At 35.6% G+C, this 21,298-nt stretch overlaps 2 protein-coding genes across 3 annotated transcripts; both read right to left on the bottom strand.

The window, feature by feature from the left end:
* Positions 1 to 33: 33 nt before the first annotated feature.
* LOC113741167 (TATA-box-binding protein-like) lies at positions 34 to 5,473 on the bottom strand. The gene is made up of 9 exons (XM_072078058.1): positions 4,794 to 5,473; positions 4,176 to 4,263; positions 3,230 to 3,301; positions 2,914 to 2,964; positions 2,688 to 2,732; positions 2,357 to 2,449; positions 1,252 to 1,353; positions 1,043 to 1,116; positions 34 to 203 (listed from the first exon to the last, which is right to left on the bottom strand). Coding segments are annotated over exons 1-9 (612 nt in total). The 5' UTR covers positions 4,880 to 5,473; the 3' UTR covers positions 34 to 202.
* Positions 5,474 to 12,935: 7,462 nt separating this feature from the next.
* LOC113741032 (RGS1-HXK1-interacting protein 1-like) lies at positions 12,936 to 19,329 on the bottom strand. Of its 2 annotated transcripts, XM_027268543.2 has the most exons (8): positions 18,912 to 19,329; positions 18,110 to 18,176; positions 17,545 to 17,622; positions 15,690 to 15,742; positions 15,359 to 15,495; positions 15,214 to 15,278; positions 13,436 to 13,494; positions 12,936 to 13,324 (listed from the first exon to the last, which is right to left on the bottom strand). In XM_027268543.2, exons 1-8 carry the CDS (start codon positions 19,143 to 19,145, stop codon positions 13,235 to 13,237), a joined length of 783 nt encoding a protein of 260 aa, XP_027124344.1. In that variant the 5' UTR covers positions 19,146 to 19,329; the 3' UTR covers positions 12,936 to 13,234. The 2 variants fall into 2 exon arrangements, with proteins under 2 accessions (XP_027124344.1, XP_027124389.1); XM_027268588.2 differs by lacking the exons at positions 12,936 to 13,324; positions 13,436 to 13,494 and adding an exon at positions 14,866 to 15,070.
* Positions 19,330 to 21,298: the final 1,969 nt, after the last annotated feature.

Here is a 21,298-nt window from a genome sequence, read left to right as displayed (position 1 = left end):
GTAACTTCCCCTAGTCCGGTTCAAAGACTATCATTTTCTAAGCAGTCTATTATTTTCTAGTCCTGGAACGGTCTTCTTATCACAATTTTATCCATATGTGACATAACGTACTTGAAGGATCTCTCAAATATTTACAGTTACACAGCACATTGGAAGTAAGTCCGTTGTCAACTTGATCAAGAGCACCAATCTCCCAACTGAATCTGCGAGAAAGCATATAAAATTGACAAATATGAATTAACCAATTCACTAAGAATTGACGCAAGAAGCAGAATATGGTGTGGGGGAGCTGCATGACAAATATGGATCAAAGTATATATTGACCATCTGATAAACTACAAAAGCATCCTTGATCTAACATAATCTTTTCCAAGCTTAGAATGGTTCAATCCCAAGACACCCCAGTTCCCTATTTCTTTCTTTTTTTTTTTAATTTCCCCCTTTTTTTTGTAAATGCTTCTCAAAGGAAATTAAAGAATCAGGAGCGAAATGGGTTTGGTTTCACGCTAGCTAACTTAACAAATGCAAAAAGGAAAAAAAGTTGTGCTTGACTTCTACTGAAAAATTTTTCTTTTAGGTTACTGCAGAATTAATTTCTCTACTGTTCCAACAGAGAAAAAAAAAAAAAGAAAAACCCCTCTGTCGACGGGCTATCTTGGATTTCAACTTGTCACCTGTTTCAAATTTTCCTTGTTCAACCATAATCAACATGTCTACATCATCTTCTATGGCATGCAAAACTAACCACAGCCATTTCAGCCCAAACTCGCATTAATTAAAATGTCTGAGTGAAGTTACTAATTTGTCAACCAACCACACAGAAACTTTATGAGTACACAATCAATACTTCAAGCACTCACATCCCCAATCAAATACCATGATTAATGATATTTATCATCTCTTTTTATTTCACAACAAGCTTATCTCAACCATCTAGGGTTTACCACAACAATAATTCATGGCAAAAGCACTTCAGAAACAAATTTAAAGCATTAAAATCTTAAGCTAATAAAGCATAATCGACAAACATCATTGATCATACCATTGCTGATTCTTTCTGAACTCAGTAAGAACAGGATATATGTTCTCAAAGGCAGTGTAAGTCTCATCCCTAACCTGAAAACGAAATGCAGATATCAAATTTAAGAGAGAGAGAGAGAGAGAGGAAGAAGAAGAAGAGGACAGCCAGAATAGAACACCAAAAATGAATGATACCATACGAAAAACATTTTCAAGTAGAGAATACCATACCTTTGCACCAGTGAGAACAATCTTTCCAGAAACAAAGATAAGCAAAACAATTTTTGGTTGTTTCATCCGATAGATTAATCCCGGGAACAGTTCGGGTTCATACTGCAAGAATCAAAACTAGCGCTGCTCAGTACAACAAGTACATAATCAAGATTCTTCCTTTTACGTCTAGATATTCTCAGTGACATTGGATAGACAAGCTTTAAATTCTAATTTCTTTTCAGCAACCAAATTGTAATTATATTAATTTTTTCTACAATATATTTTTTTCCTGCACACATGCTACAATTTGCCAGTGATGAGGTTGTCAAAGTTCAAGTAATCAGTAAAATATCTATGAGCCCGGAAAAATCTTAACTCATGCATGATAAAGACATGATAAAACAATCTCTATTACATACTTTTACCACCACAGGTATGCCATTCAAATTATGTCAATTAGATGATGTCTTGAACGTTTCTGATATAGATTGAAAAGTTCCAAACAAACTTTTCCACCCGAAGTCATACATAGTTTGAAAAGTTCCATAGTTTCCTTGCAAAGACCACAGCAAGTCAGTATCCAGTGAAATGCACAAACTCTTGCCAAAGTTATCAATTTAACCCTTCATATACCATAGAGACCATCCCTTATATCATGTGGGTTGAACAGCTGGGCAAAGCATGGTTAACACAATCCAGGGCCACTATTAACAAACATCTAATCTAGCATTTTTTATGTTCTCAAGCTAATAAACCATTTGAAGGATTTACTAGAATAGGCCAGTAAAGAGTTGCATGCATAATAACCAAAAGTTTCTTTAAACCAAGTATGCTTAAGCACATCTCAGCACTAACATCCCATATCACATTGCCCGTTACAAAGAGCTAAAGATAACTAAGAAGATTATTGACACTAAATTCTCACTTACCTTTCAGCAAGAGAAGTAACGAATCCATACAAAAAAAAAATCCATTAAGATGAACTTATGAGATCCATGTTACTGTTCCTTTTTCCTTTTTCTTCTGGACATGGGGTATAACTAGTTATCCTCGACAAGGTCCCTAAAGCAGCACAAAGAAAATGTGTAAATCATTAGATAAACAAAGGAATCTAGTAACTTACACTTGAAAAAGCACCATGGGCATAGGCAAGGCCTTCAAGTCTAATAGGAAATTTCGCGTCACATGAGCCAACTATGTTCTGAATCTTGAAATCCTAAAAATCAACCACTTTCCAATAAGACAAAGTAGAATAGTACAAACATTGAACTTTCAAAAGCGAAAAGACTCGAAAACATGTACCCAAAGTGCAAAATATTCTCTTTCCATGTCTAGGAATTAGAGAATACCCTTTCAGGTTTTTTTTTCTTTTCCTTTATTTCTTTTTGTGTTTGGTGGGTTGCAAGTGGTGGGGATGGGGGGTTGCAAGAGGGTGCAGAGGAAAATGTCAATACCTTAAACTTTGCTGGAAATCCAAGCTTTTGGATAATTCTAGCATACTGAAAAGAACAACAATAAGAAAGACATATCCTTAAGTATAAACACGGACTGAACGTTTGAAAACAAAGCTCGAGAATGTAACAAAATGCTCAAGGTACCAAATACATTCCAAAGTGCACGGAAATCATCATATTGCCCCCCCCCCCCAAAAAAACAAATGTAATTAGATATTGCATCTACCTTCCGAGCTGCCAATTTTGACTGCTGCTCACTCTTTGCTCCTGTACAGACCTGAGTCAGTGTGACAAGAAATTAATAGTGATGGCCAAAGGACGTGCCGAGCAGAACTTAAGAAGCAGAAAACACAAGAAGAGACTAGACAGGTGTTGTGAAACAAAGGTTTGCAAGCAAATTGACTTGAATCCTAAGAAGGAGAAGAAGAGATTTCACAACAAAAAAAGAACATATCTTGTAATCCAAAATCACTAAATAGGCTGTTTTTAAAATTAAAAGGCAGAAAATGCCATACATGCCTCAACAGCTATTTAGTACTCACCATCTTTCCAGAAGCAAAAATGAGTGCTGTCGTTTTGGGTTCTCTAATCCTCATGATAACAGCAGCAAAACGCTGAAAGCATGTTAAATAGTAAAATATCAGTATATAGAAACATTGTCGATTGCTTCATTGCATAATAAGATAAATATGTTACAATCGAATATCTTTGCAGAAATTAGTATGGAGGATTATTCAAGAAATGCTACCTTGCAGTATAAGCATTTTCCTTTAACTTGAAAAAGACACCTTTACTTTGACAGATTGAAAAAAACAGTAATATCCTATAAGAAACTCCTACTACTCAAAATACTTAACCGTATAAAATAACAGTAATCGAACATACCAAATTAAATACTCAACATTGAGACATTTGTAGAAGTTCCTCATTTGCCAACTTTTTAAAAAGTTGAAACTCGAAACAGGTAGTATAATGATTTATAATGATTTATTCTTCAATGAAATGCTAAGAATCAGCTTCCAAGCAAGTTAGAACTGTGAACCTACAGGTACAGAAAAAAAAATGTTGGAGAGACCGCACATTTTGAATTGGTTAACATGCAACAAAGTCTAGATTTGGTTGGCAGAAAGGAGATACAGCAAAACAAACCAAATAAATATGGCTCTGATGAAGTCGGAAAAAAAGGAAGAAAAGATAAAGCCTGTGGCTGGCACAGAAGATTGAATTGGAGATCTAAAGATATTTTCCAGGGAGACACAGCCTTTTAAAATTACAAAAAGGCAGTAACATAAGGATTTTGTTGGCAGAAAAAGGCAAATAAATTAAAATTTCCTGAACCTAAATTTGTCACATGTAACAAAAGATTTCAACAGGGGATGCATAACATTTGTTTCACTCATCTTACATGAACAAACATCCCAACCCATAAAGCATACTGCTACAAATCTCAACCCGCAAAGTAGAAAGACAGCACAGATTATTACCTACCTTTGGGTTGTACTCTGCATTTCGAGCCTGCAGAGCAATTGCTTTGAGATCCAATTTGCAGTCCAGGTTGACAGTTGACACAATGTTCCTAAATATGTGAAGAATTTGAATCAAAAAGGCATACCAGTGAAAAAATAGCAAGTCTCATTTTGACAAGTAACATATCCAACTAAAAGACCACTGGCAAATGACGAAATAGAGCTCAAAGATATTCATAACATGCAAGGGAATGAAGAGGCAGATATGAATTGTTCAGCTTTTCACCAAATATTAGCTAAAGAAGGGCAATTGGAGAACAATGACGAGTAATTATTACCTACAAGAATCACACCAACTCACAAGATTGATTTTTTATTTTTAATTTCCCACGCATAAAGCACCGACATACACTTACCATATTAAAAAAAAGAAGGAAAAAAATAGAGCTAAAGAAGGGGGGCAATTGGAGAACAATGACGAGTACTTAGTACCCACAAGAATCACACCAACTCACAAGGTTGATTTAAAAATATATATATTTCCCACGCATAAAGCACCTACATACACTTACCATATTAAAAAAAAATATAGAGCTAAAGAAGGGCAAATGGAGAACAGTGACGAGTAATTAGTACTTACTGGAGAGTAGGGACAATTCCAGAAGGGTGCTTGGAGAGATCCACCGGTTGGCTCCCTTCAAAGCCGCCACCCTGAGGATCTGCCATTACCCCCAGCACACAACCCCCCCCCCTCCCTTTCTCTCTATGCGTCGAGTTCCAAACTCACCCCCCCCCCCACGACAAACCAGGGCCCGGTGGCCAGCTACTCCTACCCACCTTTTCCTGGTATAGTAACTGCCTCTTTCTTCTTCTTAGAATGTGAGAATTACAACCTAGAAAAGCTCTGAATTGTATGAATATCAATTCAGTGTTGAAAATTTTTAGTAGTTGGTCAGTAATAATTCAATGATAAAACAAACCCTGGTTCTACACGGTTCAACAGCGGCTTTCCGATTTCAGTATAGAATAGAAAAGAAAACAGTGCGCATATGAGAGAACGCAGCTTTTGGAAGCAAAATGTTAAATTAGGGTTTCAATTACTTTTGCGGGGCAAGAGAGAGGGCTTCCAAAAGAAAGAGAAGAGCGTCTGAATGCTTCGGTTATTGAGAGATTTCAGACGAAAAGAGAGATTCTATACTCCGCAGATAGAAAAGCGGTAAGAATTTGAAAGGAGTCGTCTTTTATATGAAAGATTGAAAGAAGAAAATGACCTTTGTCAGCATCTACGCTTATCAACAATGGATTTATACGAGACGTGAGACTTGAGAGAGGGGGAGAGTTACACCTGTCCTCGAAACATCTGGAAATCGAAAACAGGCCCTCCCCGTTCAGATCATCAATATTTGGGCCTATCTTTTTTTTTACTAGCATTTAAGCCCAACCAGAAAACTCATCAAATTTATCCGAGTCCACCCATTTCAAGCATGTTTCAGGTATAAAACTCCCTCCTTTGTGAGTGTTTCTCTCTTTGGGTACGAGTGCCCATCTCTCAACTTTGGAGTTATCCAAAAGATCTCATAACCATAGAACTAGGACCAAACTTGTTCCAATTCTATATACCACCTCTTGAAGATAGAGAGAGGAATTTAGGGATTGATAACCAATGCTTGTGATGAGTGGATGGTTTGAATGGATTGAGGAGAATGAAACAGTATTCAATTTGGCCTCCTTTGTGGGTTCAAAAATGTAACTTGCCAGTGCACTGAATATCCAATAAGGCAAGAAGAAAAATTGGTGTTGTGTTCCATGAAGTTAAAGATGTTATAGTGCCCCAAATGGTGGGTAAGGAAGGTAGACACCTAAATCTAATAATAGTGGTGGATATCTTTTAACACATGCTAAGGGATACTACTGTCAAGCTGAATGGTGCAATAAAATGGTTGAACTTCAAACATGAAAAATGCAGGATTCGAGTGAAGGTCTAGTTGGGAAAGATTTGTGAAATTAAAAAGAGTCGAAGGAATTGTCTCGCTGAAGTGGTTATTGCTGAGGTCAAAGGAGTGTAGATTGGACAATTGGCCAAGAGTTGGAGGGATGCTGCTAGAAAATCCATTGTAACTCAAGTCTAATTCAAGTAATCTATTCAAATTTCTTATTTCTTCTAAGAGAAATCCTCCAATTTTGGGATTCCATTGAATATGTAGCCGGGGAAGATTTGTCAAATTAAAAAGAGTTGAAAGAATTGTTCCGCTGAATTGGTTATTATTGAAGTCAAGGGAATCTAGATTGGATAATTGGCCAAGAGTGGGAAGGATGGGACCCCCAAAAGATTTGTGACTCAAATATAGAGTAACCAAATTTATCAAGTTTCCGATACCTGGAGGAATTAAGCTTTCAATCAAATTCCAAGAAACATCAAGTTATGCTAGTTGCGTAAGGTTACAAATGTCGAGTGATTGCGCATAGTGAAGATCCTATAAGGCCGTAGTCTCAGCAAGCAAAGGAAAACTAGAAAACCAATATGGGCCTTGGCTCAGGGCAAATTTAGGAAAAGCTTTCTCCAAAGGAAAAGCAAAACAAGTACACAATATAGAGGAGTTATTAGGGCTTTAGGAATGGAGTGCTGATTCTAATTAACTCTAAAAACAAGGATACTCTGTCATAAAATAAGGAAATAAAAGGAAGGAAAGAAGCAACTATGCACAGAGTTGAATAGAAAAGAGGTGAAAAAGAGAATTCAAGAGATTTTGGAACCAATGAGACACAAAACCAAGGATCAGAGGTAGGAAGCCTGATGATCCTGCTCAAGGGAGAATAGAAAATACCAGAATATGAGAAAAATATGTCATTCATCATACTCCTACTCCAGTATCTTTATGAGGGGAATGAGAACTCAGAACTTAGATCAAGAATTCTGAACAAGCAAGGCAACATAAATCAACATAAGATTTTAATGGACTCAGCACATGGAAGAAAGGTCTAGTGATTGCGCCTCAATGTAGATTGATACAAACAATCTAGAAAATGATAAAAACAGCCCAGAAGCATGATAGGAAAATGAAGAAACACTTGAATCTCCAAAGGTTAATAGGCAACCACTGCGGAAGATAAATAGGAATAAAAAACCAGCAACCCAGCAAGAAGAAAAAAAGATAGGACTAGTTGACAAGGAAATGGAAGATATTTTGACGGGTTACTTGGAGCATAAGAGAAATAAATTAGATGATGTTAGGGAAGATTGCAAAAGTGATGAAAAGTGGGTAGGCCAGCCTTAACTAGTCCCTCTATAAAAAAATGTGGTTATTGGTGTGAAACTGTCAAGAAACAGGGAGCCCTTTGATAGTTTCCTAGTTGAGAGAAGCTAATAACCTTCTCTCCCCAAATGTGATATTCTTAATTGAAACTAAAAAACAAACTCAAGTATATAGAAAATGTTTTTTAAAAAAAAATTCTCAAATTCAAGGAGAGCATGATGGTGAAGGCCATGGATAGAGTTGGAGGGATGACCATAATTTGGAACCAGGATATAGTGGTGACAAAAGTGGTCACTATAGCATTTACTATTAAAGCTCAGTGAAGGAGCTGAACAATCACCTAGACTAGCAGTTTATAGGAGTGTACGTTAACTATGATACTCAGGTTAGAAAGGAAACAATGGAAGGTTTTGTCAGAGAGAATAAGGTTGTGGGGAGAAAGATGGCTCTTAGCAGGGGACGTTAACGATATAATATCTAATGAGAAAAAATGGAGTGGCAGAGTGAGGGAGGAATGGAGTTTCAGGGATTTTAGAAACTTCATTGATGACAATAGTTTGGTGGATATAAGGTTTAGTGGCAATCCCTGGACTTGGAGTAATAACTAGGAAGAAAATGAAGAGATAAGGCAGAGATTAGATAAAGGCTAAGCAACTTGGTATGGATTCAAAGCTTTGACAAGGCTAGATGTGAACATATAGAAACTTTTGGGTTATGATCACAATATGTTGCTCATAGACACTTGTCCCTAAAGGGAGAAGGTAAACATTCTTTTTTGATAAAAAGTGGCTTCAAAGGGAGGAAATCACTTAGATTATTGAGAAATCAAGGAAAGAAGAAGGAAAAACAAAATGCTTAATGTTCAAAGAATTAATGGAACATGGATAGCAAGTGAAGAAGAATTGGGTGAGAAAATGGTTGATTATTATATGCATTTTTTTTCTAGATCAGCTCATGGGGGTCTATAAGAGATACTGGATGGCATACCTCTTACAATCATTGCTAAGATGACTGAAAATTTAATTGAAGCTGTAAGGGAAGATAAGATTAAATCAGCCTTATTCTCAATGAACCCCAGTAAATTTCCAAGTAATAATGGCATAGCTTAGCAAAGAAGGGCCAATAGTCGTTCACCTATTCTTTGCTGATGATACACTTATCTTCTACAAAGCCAGTAGGGAAGAGGTAAACAACTTAAAGGAAATTTGAACCAGTATGAAAAAGGGTCTGGCCAGATGATTAACTTGAAGAAATCGTCAATCTTCTTCAGCAAGAATACCTAGGAAAGTTCAAAGGAGGAAACCTGTGCATTATTGGCTGGAGTGCAGGCAGTAAGCCAGGGTAACTACTTGGGCCTTCTTATGGTGATCACTAAAACAAAAGGGTATGCTTTTGAGTTCATAAAAGACAACATCAGTAACAGGTTAAATAGCTAGAAGAACAAATTTCTAAGTGTTGCAGGCAAGAAAGCGATGTTAAAAGCAGGCAGTTACCATGGCCATGCCAATCTTTGCTATGCCATGTTTCAAATTACCAGCTAAGCTATGCAAAGAAATAGTAGGGATGATGGCCAGATACTGATGGGGAGAAACAGATGGGAGAAATAAGATACACTGGTGTTCTTGGGCAAAAATGTCTAAGGAAAAGAAAAATGGAGGATTGGCGTTTAGGGACCTTCAATGCTTTAATACAGTCTTGCTGGGGAAACAAGTTTGGAGGATGATAAGGTTTCCTAATCAGTTGGTAAGCAGAATCCTAAAGGCTAAATATTATCCCAAGGACTTCTTGCTGAGTTGTGAAGTTCCTAAAACTCATCTTGGTTTTTGCAAAGCATTATGGCTACGAGGGATGTAGTTAAGGGGGGAATACTGAGAAGAGTAGGTACAAGGAAGAGCATCAACATCTAGAAGGATAACTGAATTCCAGACAACCCAAATGGAAGACCAACAACCATGAGACCAGAGAATTGGGAGGAGCAAAAAGTGGAAGAACTGATAACTAATTTCAGATGGAATAGGTATGCTATATTCAAGAAATTCAACAAGGCTGATGCTGAGAATATACTGAAAATTTCAATTAGCATTTCAAGAAGGGGTGACAAACACTTCTAGATTCACAGCAGGCAAGAGAAATATACTATGAAGTCATATTACAAAGTACTGATGAAGGAGGAGAGGAGAAGGGAAATAGAAAGAAAAGAGAGGCTGGATCAAGCTATGATGACTCCAATACATAAATCTGGAAGACTCTATGGGGACTAAACATTAAACACAAAATTAAACTTTTCATATGGAAGTGCATTACCAACACACTGATCCCAAAGACTCCTTGCTGGGTTGTGAAGTTCCTAAAAACTCATCTTGATTTTGGCAAAGCATTATGGCTACGAGGGATGTAGTTAAGGGGGGAATACTGAGGAGAGTAAGTACAAGAAAGAGCATCAACATCTAGAAGGATAACTGAATTCCAAACAACCCAAATGGGAGACCAACAACCATGAGACCAAAGAATTGGGAGGAACAGAAAGTGGAAGAACTAATAACTAATTCAGATGGAATAGGAATGCTATATCAAGAAATTCAACATGGCTGATACTGAGAATATACTAAAATTTTCAATTAGCATTTCAAGAAGGGCTGACAAACACTTCTAGATTCATAGCAGGCAAAGGGAGTATACTGTAAAGTCATGTTACAAAGTACTAATGAAGGAGGAAAGGAGACGGGAAATAGAAGGAAAATGAGAGGCCGGATCAAGCTATGATGACTCCAATACACAAATCTGGAAGACTCTATGGGGACTAAACATTAAACACAAAATTAAGCTTTTCATATGGAAGTGCATTACCAACACACTGACAGCCAGAGAAGCAATATTCAAAAGAACCAAGCAAGGCTCTCCAATATGCTCAAGGTGTGGTGATCAAATGGAAACAATAGAACACATATTATTTCATTGTCACTAGACAAAATAGGTTTGGCAGCTAGCACTTGTTCAGTGGGATGGAATCCAGAACCAAACAGGGTGTTTCAAGAAGTGATGGGTAGCATTAGTTCAAGCTAGAAACAGGAAGGCAAGCAACACATAGCCTTGACTGCTAATATCCTTTGGCAATGACGAAAGGACAGGAATGAAATGGAGTTTGAGGGAAAGGATAATGAAAGAATAAGAATAGTTCAGAAAGCTAGCATAGAATGGATGGAGTATGAGGACTCTGGTAAAGGAGAGGGAACTAGAAGTATACTAGAAACAAGTGAAGCAGATGCAAGGGTGAGGGAGGAAGGAAATGGGGAAGGGGAATATGTGGAACTCCAGATAGCTACAAAAAGCTCTAAAAAAGATTATAAGCTAGGAATTGGTATTATAGCCAAGCTAAATGAAGCTCTACCTAGAGCTGAATGAGCTTTGGTGAAGAGAAGCTCACAACAAGAAACTCAACATGAAGGTGAAGCTGTGAGACTGGCCCTGATGAAAGCAAGAGAGATGAGATGGTTACAGATCAAAATTTCAAGTGTGAACAAACATCCCATTGCTTTGATAAAGTCGGGCATAGGAGATGATACCTATATGGTCATACTAGTAGAAGACATTATAGCACTAGCTAACTTGTTTCAATTGTACTCTTTTTGTGTAGGAAATTCCAATAGTATAAATCATTGTAATAGGTTTAGCCTTTATGCATTAAGCATACTTAGAGATGAGGAGAGAACTTTTGCTACTCCTTAAGTGTCATGGTACACTTTGTATAGTTGATTGAGCTATTGCTCAAAAATTGTAAAGCCTAGTTTATCAATAAAATTAGGGTTAAATACAAAAAAATTTCCTGTGGTATACTAAATACATAAAAAAAACACCTCGTAGTTTCAAAACATATAAAACGACACCTCATGTTTTGAACTAAATTGTAAACTGATAGAATTCGTTAAAGTTAACGAAAATGATAGTTTCGGCTGTTAAACTTACCAAATTCTGTTAAATTTACCGGATTTCGTTAAATTTTTAGTTAAATTTACTGGATTTCATTAAATTTAACAAATTTTGTTAGTTTGCAATTTAGTTTAAAACATGAGATATCGTTTTGTATGTTTTGAAACCATGAGAGGCTTTTCTGTATATTATGTATACCACAGGGGACTTTTTGTTTTTAACCCATAAAATTATCTTCCGTTTCTAAAAAAAAGGAACAACAATTGAATGAAGTGCATCTGATAATCGGGGAGCCAATTCAGCAATCGACCTTTGATTAGGACAACTTTGATGAATATTTTATGAAAATGAAGATTTTGGAACCCCATAAATATGAATTATTAGATTATCTTGATACGCTTACTAACCAATTAGGCCTAGTTCAAAATCATTTAACTTTTTAAAGGGGTGAAAAGTCAACAGCATCTCATACCTAATGCTTTCTCTGATGACCCATTATATCTTGGCTATTTCTATTATTACAATAGCATCTAAGGCCACCCTCAATGTTGGGAATAGAATTATTAATCCATATCGAGCTTCAGTGGCTCCAGAAATAGTTCAAGACTTGATGTACATTGGAGATTAGTGTAGAAATCTTTATGGCATCAAGGAGAAAATAAAAGTGAGTTTTACATGGCTAAATTTCACTATTTATTAATAAGTTTTGACTTTCTAATTTTCTAAAATTTTAAATTATGTATATCTGATTCTAGTATATGCATTGAACAATGAAAGAAATTGAGCTTCCAAAAGTTTGATATCCTACATCAAATGTGATTAGATCTACCAAATTTGAAAGGGTAAATTACATTTTACCCTCTGTGATTTACCCTTTTTTTACATAACCCCCTATAGTTTCAAAAGTTATACATAACCCCCTCATGGTTTGAATTAAAGTGTCAAAGTAACGGAAATAGTCACTCGTAACGGAACTTCTAAAAATGTCGAAATTACCCTTATAAATACATGACACATTAACCCCGTATGATTTTTATATTTTACCATATAACCCCCTTATGATTTAATACTTTACCATATAACCACCTTATGATTTTTAAAATATACACTTAACCCCCATTGGTTAATACATAAATTTCAATTTTACATAAGACTATTTTTTACATTTTAGGTGACACCGTTATGAATGATCATTCCCGTCACTTTGACACTTTAATCCAAACCATAAGGGGATTACATATAGCTTTTGAAACCATAGGAGGTTATGTGAAAAAACACTAAATCACAAGGGGGTAAAGTGAAATTTGCCCAATTTGAAATTTTGAGTTGCTTAATGATCTAATTTTGTCTTAATATGTGCTTTGAATTGATACGGATTTGTCATTTTTAGTTATCGAACTTGCTCATGGTTGAATTGGATGGATGTTGGTTTCTATCTTATTGGCATTTTTAGAGCAACTTCTCTTGTCGCTTCTTTTATTCTTGCATCTTCATCCACGGTTGTATTGGTGATGTTGGAGTACTAAGCAATATTGCCATTGTCAAGTTTTGTCTGTCAATTAATAACTGATAAAACTCTCCAAGTAATATTAGAAATTAACTACTAGAAAAAGTGATATAGTACTTTTTTTCACAAAATTATCTTAAATAATTTACAATCCAAACACACTCAAATTTAACCAACCCGAAATATTTGAATGAAATTCAGAGGGGCGAAGTAGCCTCATATTTTACCCCCATTTTGGGGCTAGAGAATGCCAGATGTAAAATAATCAACCCGATCTTCTCTCCTTGTAAGTACAAGGAAATTAGAAGAATATTTCTAAGCTTCTAATATTTTTTTTCCTTTTTTGGTTTTCGGGGAAGAGGGAGGTGGGGATTGTTGGATTAGGATGCAACCTCAGACAGGAAGCCCTGAATCAGAAATTTTCATTATCTTCTTTTCCATGGCGATCCTTTGTTCTCGGAGATGCGATGCCACTGAAGCAACCTAATCCAGGAACAAAAATGAAGAAATATTCACCCCAATCAACTTAGGGATCAGCATCCAATAGGTATACCAACCAGAATAAGGTTGAAAATGCAGTGCAAAATGACTTACTTCTGCTCGAAGTTTCAGAGCCTCCCTTCCAGGAAGTTCCCGCAGTAGATCCATCAAATCTATCAGTCGCGTGTAGAAATTGGATAAGCAATCACATAAAACACATAGCAGAGATCATGCATTTTAAAGGATAAATTATCAATCCATTCACAGCCATAAGGTCCAAGACCATGCCGCGTACTATAAAGGAAGAGGAGAGCGAGGAGATAAAGAAATATGAATCTAATCAGCAGTTTGGTACACATCGAGAACAATAATGCTAATGACTATTAAAGTTCCCCTTAATGACAATGGGTTTACCAACATTCTTGAAATCTTACGTTTGGCATTTGTAGTGTACTGGGAATCAACTTTTTTCTTAATTGTTACTTTTCCTCCTTTTACTTTTTGTCCTTTTCTTTCTCTTTTCTCTTACCTTCCACTTCATGGCTCTTGCTTCCTTCCTCACCCATTTCTCTCAGCACTGCTACCCCCACTGCCACCTCTTGCAGATTACCACCCCTGAACCCCATACTCCAATAAAGGAAAAGCAGAATACCAAATGCATTTCTTGAAACTACAAAACAAATCTCTCATAGCAAATAATTACACAATAAACAAAGGTTCAAACTCAACATAATAGATCCATCAATCTTAATTCAAACTACAACCACCAGTATACCCCAAATTCTGTAAACCAAAATACTATTTAAAAATGGGGGTCGCAAATCTTCTTTAACCTTGGTTTAAGTCGAGCAATATATGGACAACCACCATCTGAGATTAAGGGCTAAGGCCTAGTTTGTGAGTTTAGAAAAGCCAAAAAAAAAAATAATAATAATAAAGGAAGGATAACTTCAATGAGGGGAGACAGGAACAGAAGGGAAGAGAAGTAAGAGGAGAGTTTCTCTCTAAGCTATTTGGCAGTTTTGGAGGGAAATGTCGTTGATATTGAACTACTTCCAATCTGCCATTGTTGTTACCTTTATGCATCATGTTGAAGTTTTCCTTCCATTTCATCCCACTTTTGAAAGGGACAAAAAAGTGGGATTTTATGGGGTTTAAAATCCTTCGATTCCCTTCCCTTCTCTTCCCAAACAGGTGATATATAAATTCTTTCTTGTCCTCCCTTTCCCTTCAATCCAAAAGCACCCTGGGGAGTAAATGGGGTAGGCAGCCTGGGGAGGGGGTGCAGGTGGAGTGATGGCTCTCATGTCTTTCTGCAATACCCTTTTTTTTCTTTTAAGTAAACATGAAAAATGTAATCAAGCTAAACATATCCACTTCATTCGGCAATGACTAAAAGAATAGGATGGGGCAATGAAACCCATAGATTTATCCCCTTGATGCCTCTTCCAAACACCAACAATCACTATGATTCAGGTTGAAAAACTCATTCCTTAGTCCCATAAGCCCCACAATTTGTTGCAGGGCTTGTATACCCAACATACTTTTGCCGCTTCATAGCCCTAGTGTCGGAGTTGCAGCTACAAATGGGGAATCAAGTTATATGCACACACACACACACACATGTACATATATATATATAAATATATACACTTAAGAGCTTTTTTTCTTTTAAAGAGTAAGGAGACTCTTGGCCTTTGCATTTTGACTTCATAAAATTCAGGGTGTAGGCCTAGGGCTTATTCCAATCTGAAGATAGTCATAAATCATAAAAGCGAGCAGAATAAATGAATATACTGTGAGAAATAAATAACCAAAGCAAAGATATACAAAGATTAATATTAGAAATCAGAGACCCCAGAACAAGAAGAAAACAATTCAATGGGACATACCAGTAGCTTTAGTTTCTGCCTTGTGAACAGATCTTGCAAGAGTTTGAATCTGAACTCCAGCATTCCTAACATAATTTTCAATAATCAATGCAGGAAAGAGACTAATCATAGGTATGGACATCTAAACAATCATAACAACTTCTACATGAGGTCAATTTGGCCATGTTTCATTTCCTTTTCAGCAAGAGCTGCCCTTTCAAGTAGCTTTCCACTCTCCTTCTTCATCAAGTCAACAGAAAGGTTCAACTCCTTAACATTCTTTTCAGCTCTAATGAACTGCGCCTATAGAAGAACAGAAACCTAATTAGCCAGTCAAATCTCACTCTGAAGGACTTCAAATAAACTTTCATATGAAGAAAGCAGTTATCCTTCTGCCAATTCAGTTTAAAACTAACAAAAAATGTAAACACTCATTAATTCATTCTAACAGTTTAAAAATATATATCTATTTAAGATTGTCCAGAAAAGAAAAATACCTCCTCACTTTGAAATCGGCCCAATGTATGACGGAAAAGAAACCTTCTCGGTCCTGCAGATAAGACCTATTAGATTTCAAGAACTAAGAATTGTGTAGAAATTTACAGGTAGCATCGTACACTTCACTAACTAGTTAAACTTTATTCTTTTTCCTGCTTGCAGTGAATACTTGACAGGAATGATAATACAGGGTACAGTGATATGATTGTTCAACCAGAGAGTTGACATCTATAAAGAAATATCGAGAAGTGACTCCCAGGGCTCCCCCGTATGCTTGACTCAGGACAGCAAGGATGTGAGCACTTAATGCTAAAATGCCTGTCCTGAGGAGGTTTTCATGCACTACCGTGGCAATACCTTCCTAAAGTAACTAAGACATTAAACTGCTACAGTGACTCATGAATCTTACCTGTCAAGAGTGATTCTTTTTCTCTGTTCATTTTCTCAGATCACTAGCTGTAGAGGAAATCACTAGTTATTCTCCTACTAAATGTTTCTATTAACCAACTTACCATGACCTAAACCCCTTTTGTGTTAGGCCAACTGGAAAACCCAACTAAACCAATAAGCTCCCAGTACAAAAGTTGGTAATGTGACCACAATATGTGGCTTATCAAATGAAACCTGGTTGGCACAACAGGCTTTATATTTCGAAAGCCACGTTAAACAAAAAAAGGAACTTATCTACAAGAAACATTTGATACACTGAAATTGCAGAAAAATAAATAGGGCTGCAAAAAATCAAGCTACTTATGAGTAGCTTGATCAGAAGATGACTTGAGCTCAGTCAGTATTGAGCTCAAACAGTTTGTTAAGCTTGATGAGCCAATCTTAGGCATTCTTGTATTCTGCTAGGGAGCTTGTCAAGCTTTTCAAGCATGCATATGTATACATAGTTTATTTTTAATATACAAGTAAAATTTCCTAAAAGACCCGCCTTCCTTGGATAAATTACTTCTTTGACCTCTCTAGCCTTATATGGCAGGTGGGTAATTTTCTCTAATTATATTAATGCAAAAAAGATTCAGTCTAAAAATTGACAAATTATCACATTGCACATTCCATCACTTCGTTGACCAGAATATCAGGCTTCATATTTCAAATTCCAACCAGAGAAACCCATCTCCCCAGATTACACAGCACCTGGAACCCACTGGAGAACCCTCCCTCTCCACCTCTCACCACTTCTGCTTGAAAAATCCTTGCTTGCCCCTCGCCTCTTTCTTACTCAACCTCATATGACCAGATCTAAGTTGGCCAACAAAAGATCTGAATGGCACGGCGACTACTAGCACCTCTGCTACCACCAAACATTGATCAAACATCCTACTTCCTGATCTAGCAGAGAACGCAATATGAGACGCTCTTTCACTCTCTCGTGCTCAAAAAGAAATTCTATGCTGGCACAGTGAAGTTTAAAATCTGCAATGGCTTTCAATGAGGATCCAGAAAGAACAAAAAGAATTGCAAAGGGCCCTCCTATAAACCAAAGAGAACACAATGCACAACTCTACTGTTATTCACTTTTATTGTATTCTCATTGTTGTGTTAAATCTTTGGTGTTTTTGGAAAGTATGTAAGGTGCATTTGTTGAGAAATCAGAGATGGGGTCAAAATTTCTTCATGTACAGCTTATGTTTGATGAAATTCCTTAATCGGTTGTTTGCAATTTTTTTCTTTAGTCAACTTTACATTACTGAGTTTGAACTCTCTAAAGATTCAAAACATCAAGCACAAGTTCAAGCAGTTTTGTTTTCTGACGAGCTCAAGCTTCTGACTGCTAACTAATAACAAAAGCCAGAAAAACAAAACAAACAACACATGCATAAATACATGTCAAATCCAAATTTTTACCTCTGAATAATAGGAGACCAACAGCAACAGCAATTCCACCAGTCACAGCTGGATTTTCTCTAACTTTAGTCAATTCATCTAATTTACAATAAGAGAAAAAATAAGTTGTCACGAAAAAGGAGAACACACTAACAGAAAATATCTTTTGGTTTAGAAAACCGGCTGAATACCCAGAACCCAATAACTGGCCTTGAGTGATGAAATGAGCCTTGACAGGGCATCTATCCAATTCCAGAAACAATTAATGGACATTAGCTAGCCTTCTACATAGCTGGGAATAGTACAAAGGTAGAACTATGGGCATATTGGCATAGAGCGAGACTGAGAGAGCTTGTGCCCCAGCTCAATAAGTAAGTGTAAAGGAATCTTCAATTTTACATGGGGAAAATCATGTGTATAAAGGACGGTCATTCCTCAATAAAGCATTAAACTAATCACCATGAAGTGCCATACACTTATCTGGATAACATTTATGATAAAACTGTAATGACCCTTTTAGAGTAGTAAGTTATAAAATAAAATTCCAAAGTATATATAGAAATTATATTTAGTTAATCAAATTCACCTTTAATTTTCAGGAAGAATGCATCTTCATAGGTTCTATACTGGCTTCCCAGTTGTGGCATGAAATCCTGCAGAATCAAAGTATTAAGAACATTAATTAAAGAACTAAAATAAATAAATAAGGAAATGCAATAATAAGAAGATGGCAGAAAACAACACCTTAGACAAACAAATATGGAATTCATATCCAAGTATATGTACATCAAAGCCAAAAAAGCACTGACTAAAAATTCACCATCCAATCAGAACATCAATGGTGGTACTTGAAGCAATAGAAGCTGGCAAGAGGACCAAATTAATTGGAGCAAAAATAATAAGACAAACATCACAAAGACCAATCAAGGTCTTACTCAACAAGAACGGAGTTAATTTGTTTTTTTTTCCAACAAATGATGAAATCCATTAGAATCAATTGAAGACCACAGCTTAGTTCCTCCAGCAACCTTTGCAAGGTTTGTCACAATAGAGGCCAACTGTGGCGCAATTGTCACTAACCAGAAATGATACCCAACATACACCTCCAGAAAGAAATATGTACACTAAAAGTAGAATATAGACTCGGAATTAATCAATATCGGGCTAGTTGCATCAGTTTCGGCCAACGGAATTCCTAGACTTCGTTGTCGAATTGTCGAATTTTGACATTGCTAAAATTTAAATCTATGTCAATCCTCACTGCCAATGAAGGTTATGAAAGGCGTGAATCTTGGAATCCTAAAGAGAAACAAGAAACAGGGATGCTAATATCCAGAGCGTTGGGCAGAGTCACGAACAAACAGAGGAGAAAAAAGAAAATCCTATACCCGAAGAGTACGGAAATGGGTAGAAGAGGAGTGGTGGAAGGAACGGGCGGAGCGGAGGGCGGAGTCTGTAGACTGCTGGACTGTACGAGGAAGATCCTCTGAAATGTACGAGTGCCATGTCTTGTCTGCCTTGTCCGACTTGTCCTTGGACGGTGACGCTGAGGTAATTGATGACTCCGGTACTTGTCCCGTCTTCGTCGTCGGTGGCGTCAACGTCTTCTCGTCCTCTGACATCCCTTGAATCCTAATGTCGTCCTTCCCAACCTACCACTGGCTCAGAATCTCCGAACAAAATTGTGCCAGAAGACTGTCTTTGCCACCGTCGGGAGATGGGGGAATTTTGCGACAAATGCCTGCCAGTTACTACTCAGTAAGAACAACAAAGTAGAAGCGTAGGGAGGAGGGGAGGACTAGGCCAAAAAATTGCAAATGCTGAGATCCTACTTAAAAAAAAAAAAAAAAAAAGGATTTTTTCTTCGCTCACTTTTAAAATTATATTTTTATGTACCTTACAAATTCACATTAATTAAATTTGATCCCTACCTACTAGATAGTACCTAGGTTTTGGACTAGTTTTTTGTCGGAATTCATCACGTGTCTTGCGTATGATCATTTTTAATGGCAAAATTATCCAATTAAAATTTACATAATTCCATATATAGTTCCTTACATTTCACAAAATAAATTATTTTATCCCTCATATTTTATAAAATAAATTTTTTAATCTTTTACATTTTACAAAATAAAATTTTTCATCATTTATTGACCATGTGTATGAATAGATTTTTTTTTTTTAAATTCATGTATATAACTATTTGATTTCACATGAAACAGTACGAACAGTATGTAACATATCTCTATTTAATTTTATCTAAACAAACTAATTGTAATTGTATACATGCTATTCAATAGATATATACATAGGTTTTAATCTAACAATTTTGTTATAAACCTATGTATATATATATATATATATTTAATTTTACCATATAAATCTATTCAATATTAACCTTTCTCATTTGATAATAACTCACTTATTGAGTTGTGTAATAAGGCCATCTAATTAATTGGTCTTAATTCGAATTCTATAATCATGCTAACAAATTGCAGTATAAATCTAAAATTTTCACTCGCCACCTTTAAGACCAATAGTTGAATTTTTTGTCTTGTGATTATTTTAAAATTTGAAAGTGTCAATTACTTATTTCTTTTTATCATATTTTCCTTTGTTTATTTTTCTGTCCAAATTTAATTTGACAGAAAAATATATTTGATTTTACCATATGAATCTATTCAATATTAACCTTTCTCAATTGGTAATAATTCACTTATTGAGTTGTGTAATAAGGCCATCTAATTAATCTGTCTTAATTCGAATTCTATAATCATGCTAACAAATTGCAGTTTAAATCTAAAATTTTCACTTGCCACCTTTAAGACCAATAGTTGAATTTTTTGCCTTTTGATTGTTTTAAAATTTGAAAATGTCAATTACTTATTTCTTTTTGTCATATTTTCCTTTGTTTATTTTTTTTTCCAAATTTAATTTGATATAAACACTTGATAATGTTTAGGATTAAGTTTCTTCTTTATTTTCAATTTTCAAGTAAAAGGAAATGGACATGAATGAAAAACTTTTAATAATTGTTTTGAACCCCTATATATGTCTATTTAATTTCACCTAAACAGTACGTTCAAACGAAATCAAATAATGATACATTGCATGCTATTCGTATTATTCAGATAGAATCAAATAGATATATACATGAGTTTAAAAAAAAATTATTCGTACACATGATCAATGAGGGATGAAAAATTTATTTTGTAAAACATGAAGAATGAAAAAATTCATTTTGTGTAATGTGAGGGATGAAACAATTCATTTTATGAAATGTGAGGGACAATAAAATTTATTTTTTGAAATGTGAGAGACTATGAATCGAATTATGTAAATTTTAATTTGATAAATTTGCCCTTAAAAAATGATCACGTGCAATGGCACATGGTGGATTCTCATAAAAAATTAGTCAAAAACCTAGATAGGGACTAAAATTGACCGATGTGAATTTATAAGGGATGTAAAAGTATACTTTTAAAAGTGAAAGACGAAAAAAGTTATTTGTAAAATATGAGGGACGTTTTGAACGATTATTTTTTTAAAAAAGTAAACAACAAATAAACAAGTAAACATTTTCCTTGCGTATTCAAAGTAAACAAATAAATGTAGCAAATGCAATCCTAACCAACCGAAAAAAAAGAGTGAAGCTCTGCAATTAAAATCTATAATTTTCAATATTATATGCTGATGGATAAAAGTGTATGTCAAGGAGTTATTTTATTTTTTGGCAAAAAAAGTTGAAAAATAGATATCATTAATCTAAATTTGT

The sequence above is a fragment of the Coffea arabica genome, chromosome 1c (genome assembly GCF_036785885.1).
Source record: "Coffea arabica cultivar ET-39 chromosome 1c, Coffea Arabica ET-39 HiFi, whole genome shotgun sequence".
Classification (NCBI taxonomy): Eukaryota; Viridiplantae; Streptophyta; class Magnoliopsida; order Gentianales; family Rubiaceae; genus Coffea; species Coffea arabica.
The sequence above is the reverse complement of the archived record's forward strand: the minus strand, read 5'-3'. Positions and strand labels throughout refer to the sequence as shown.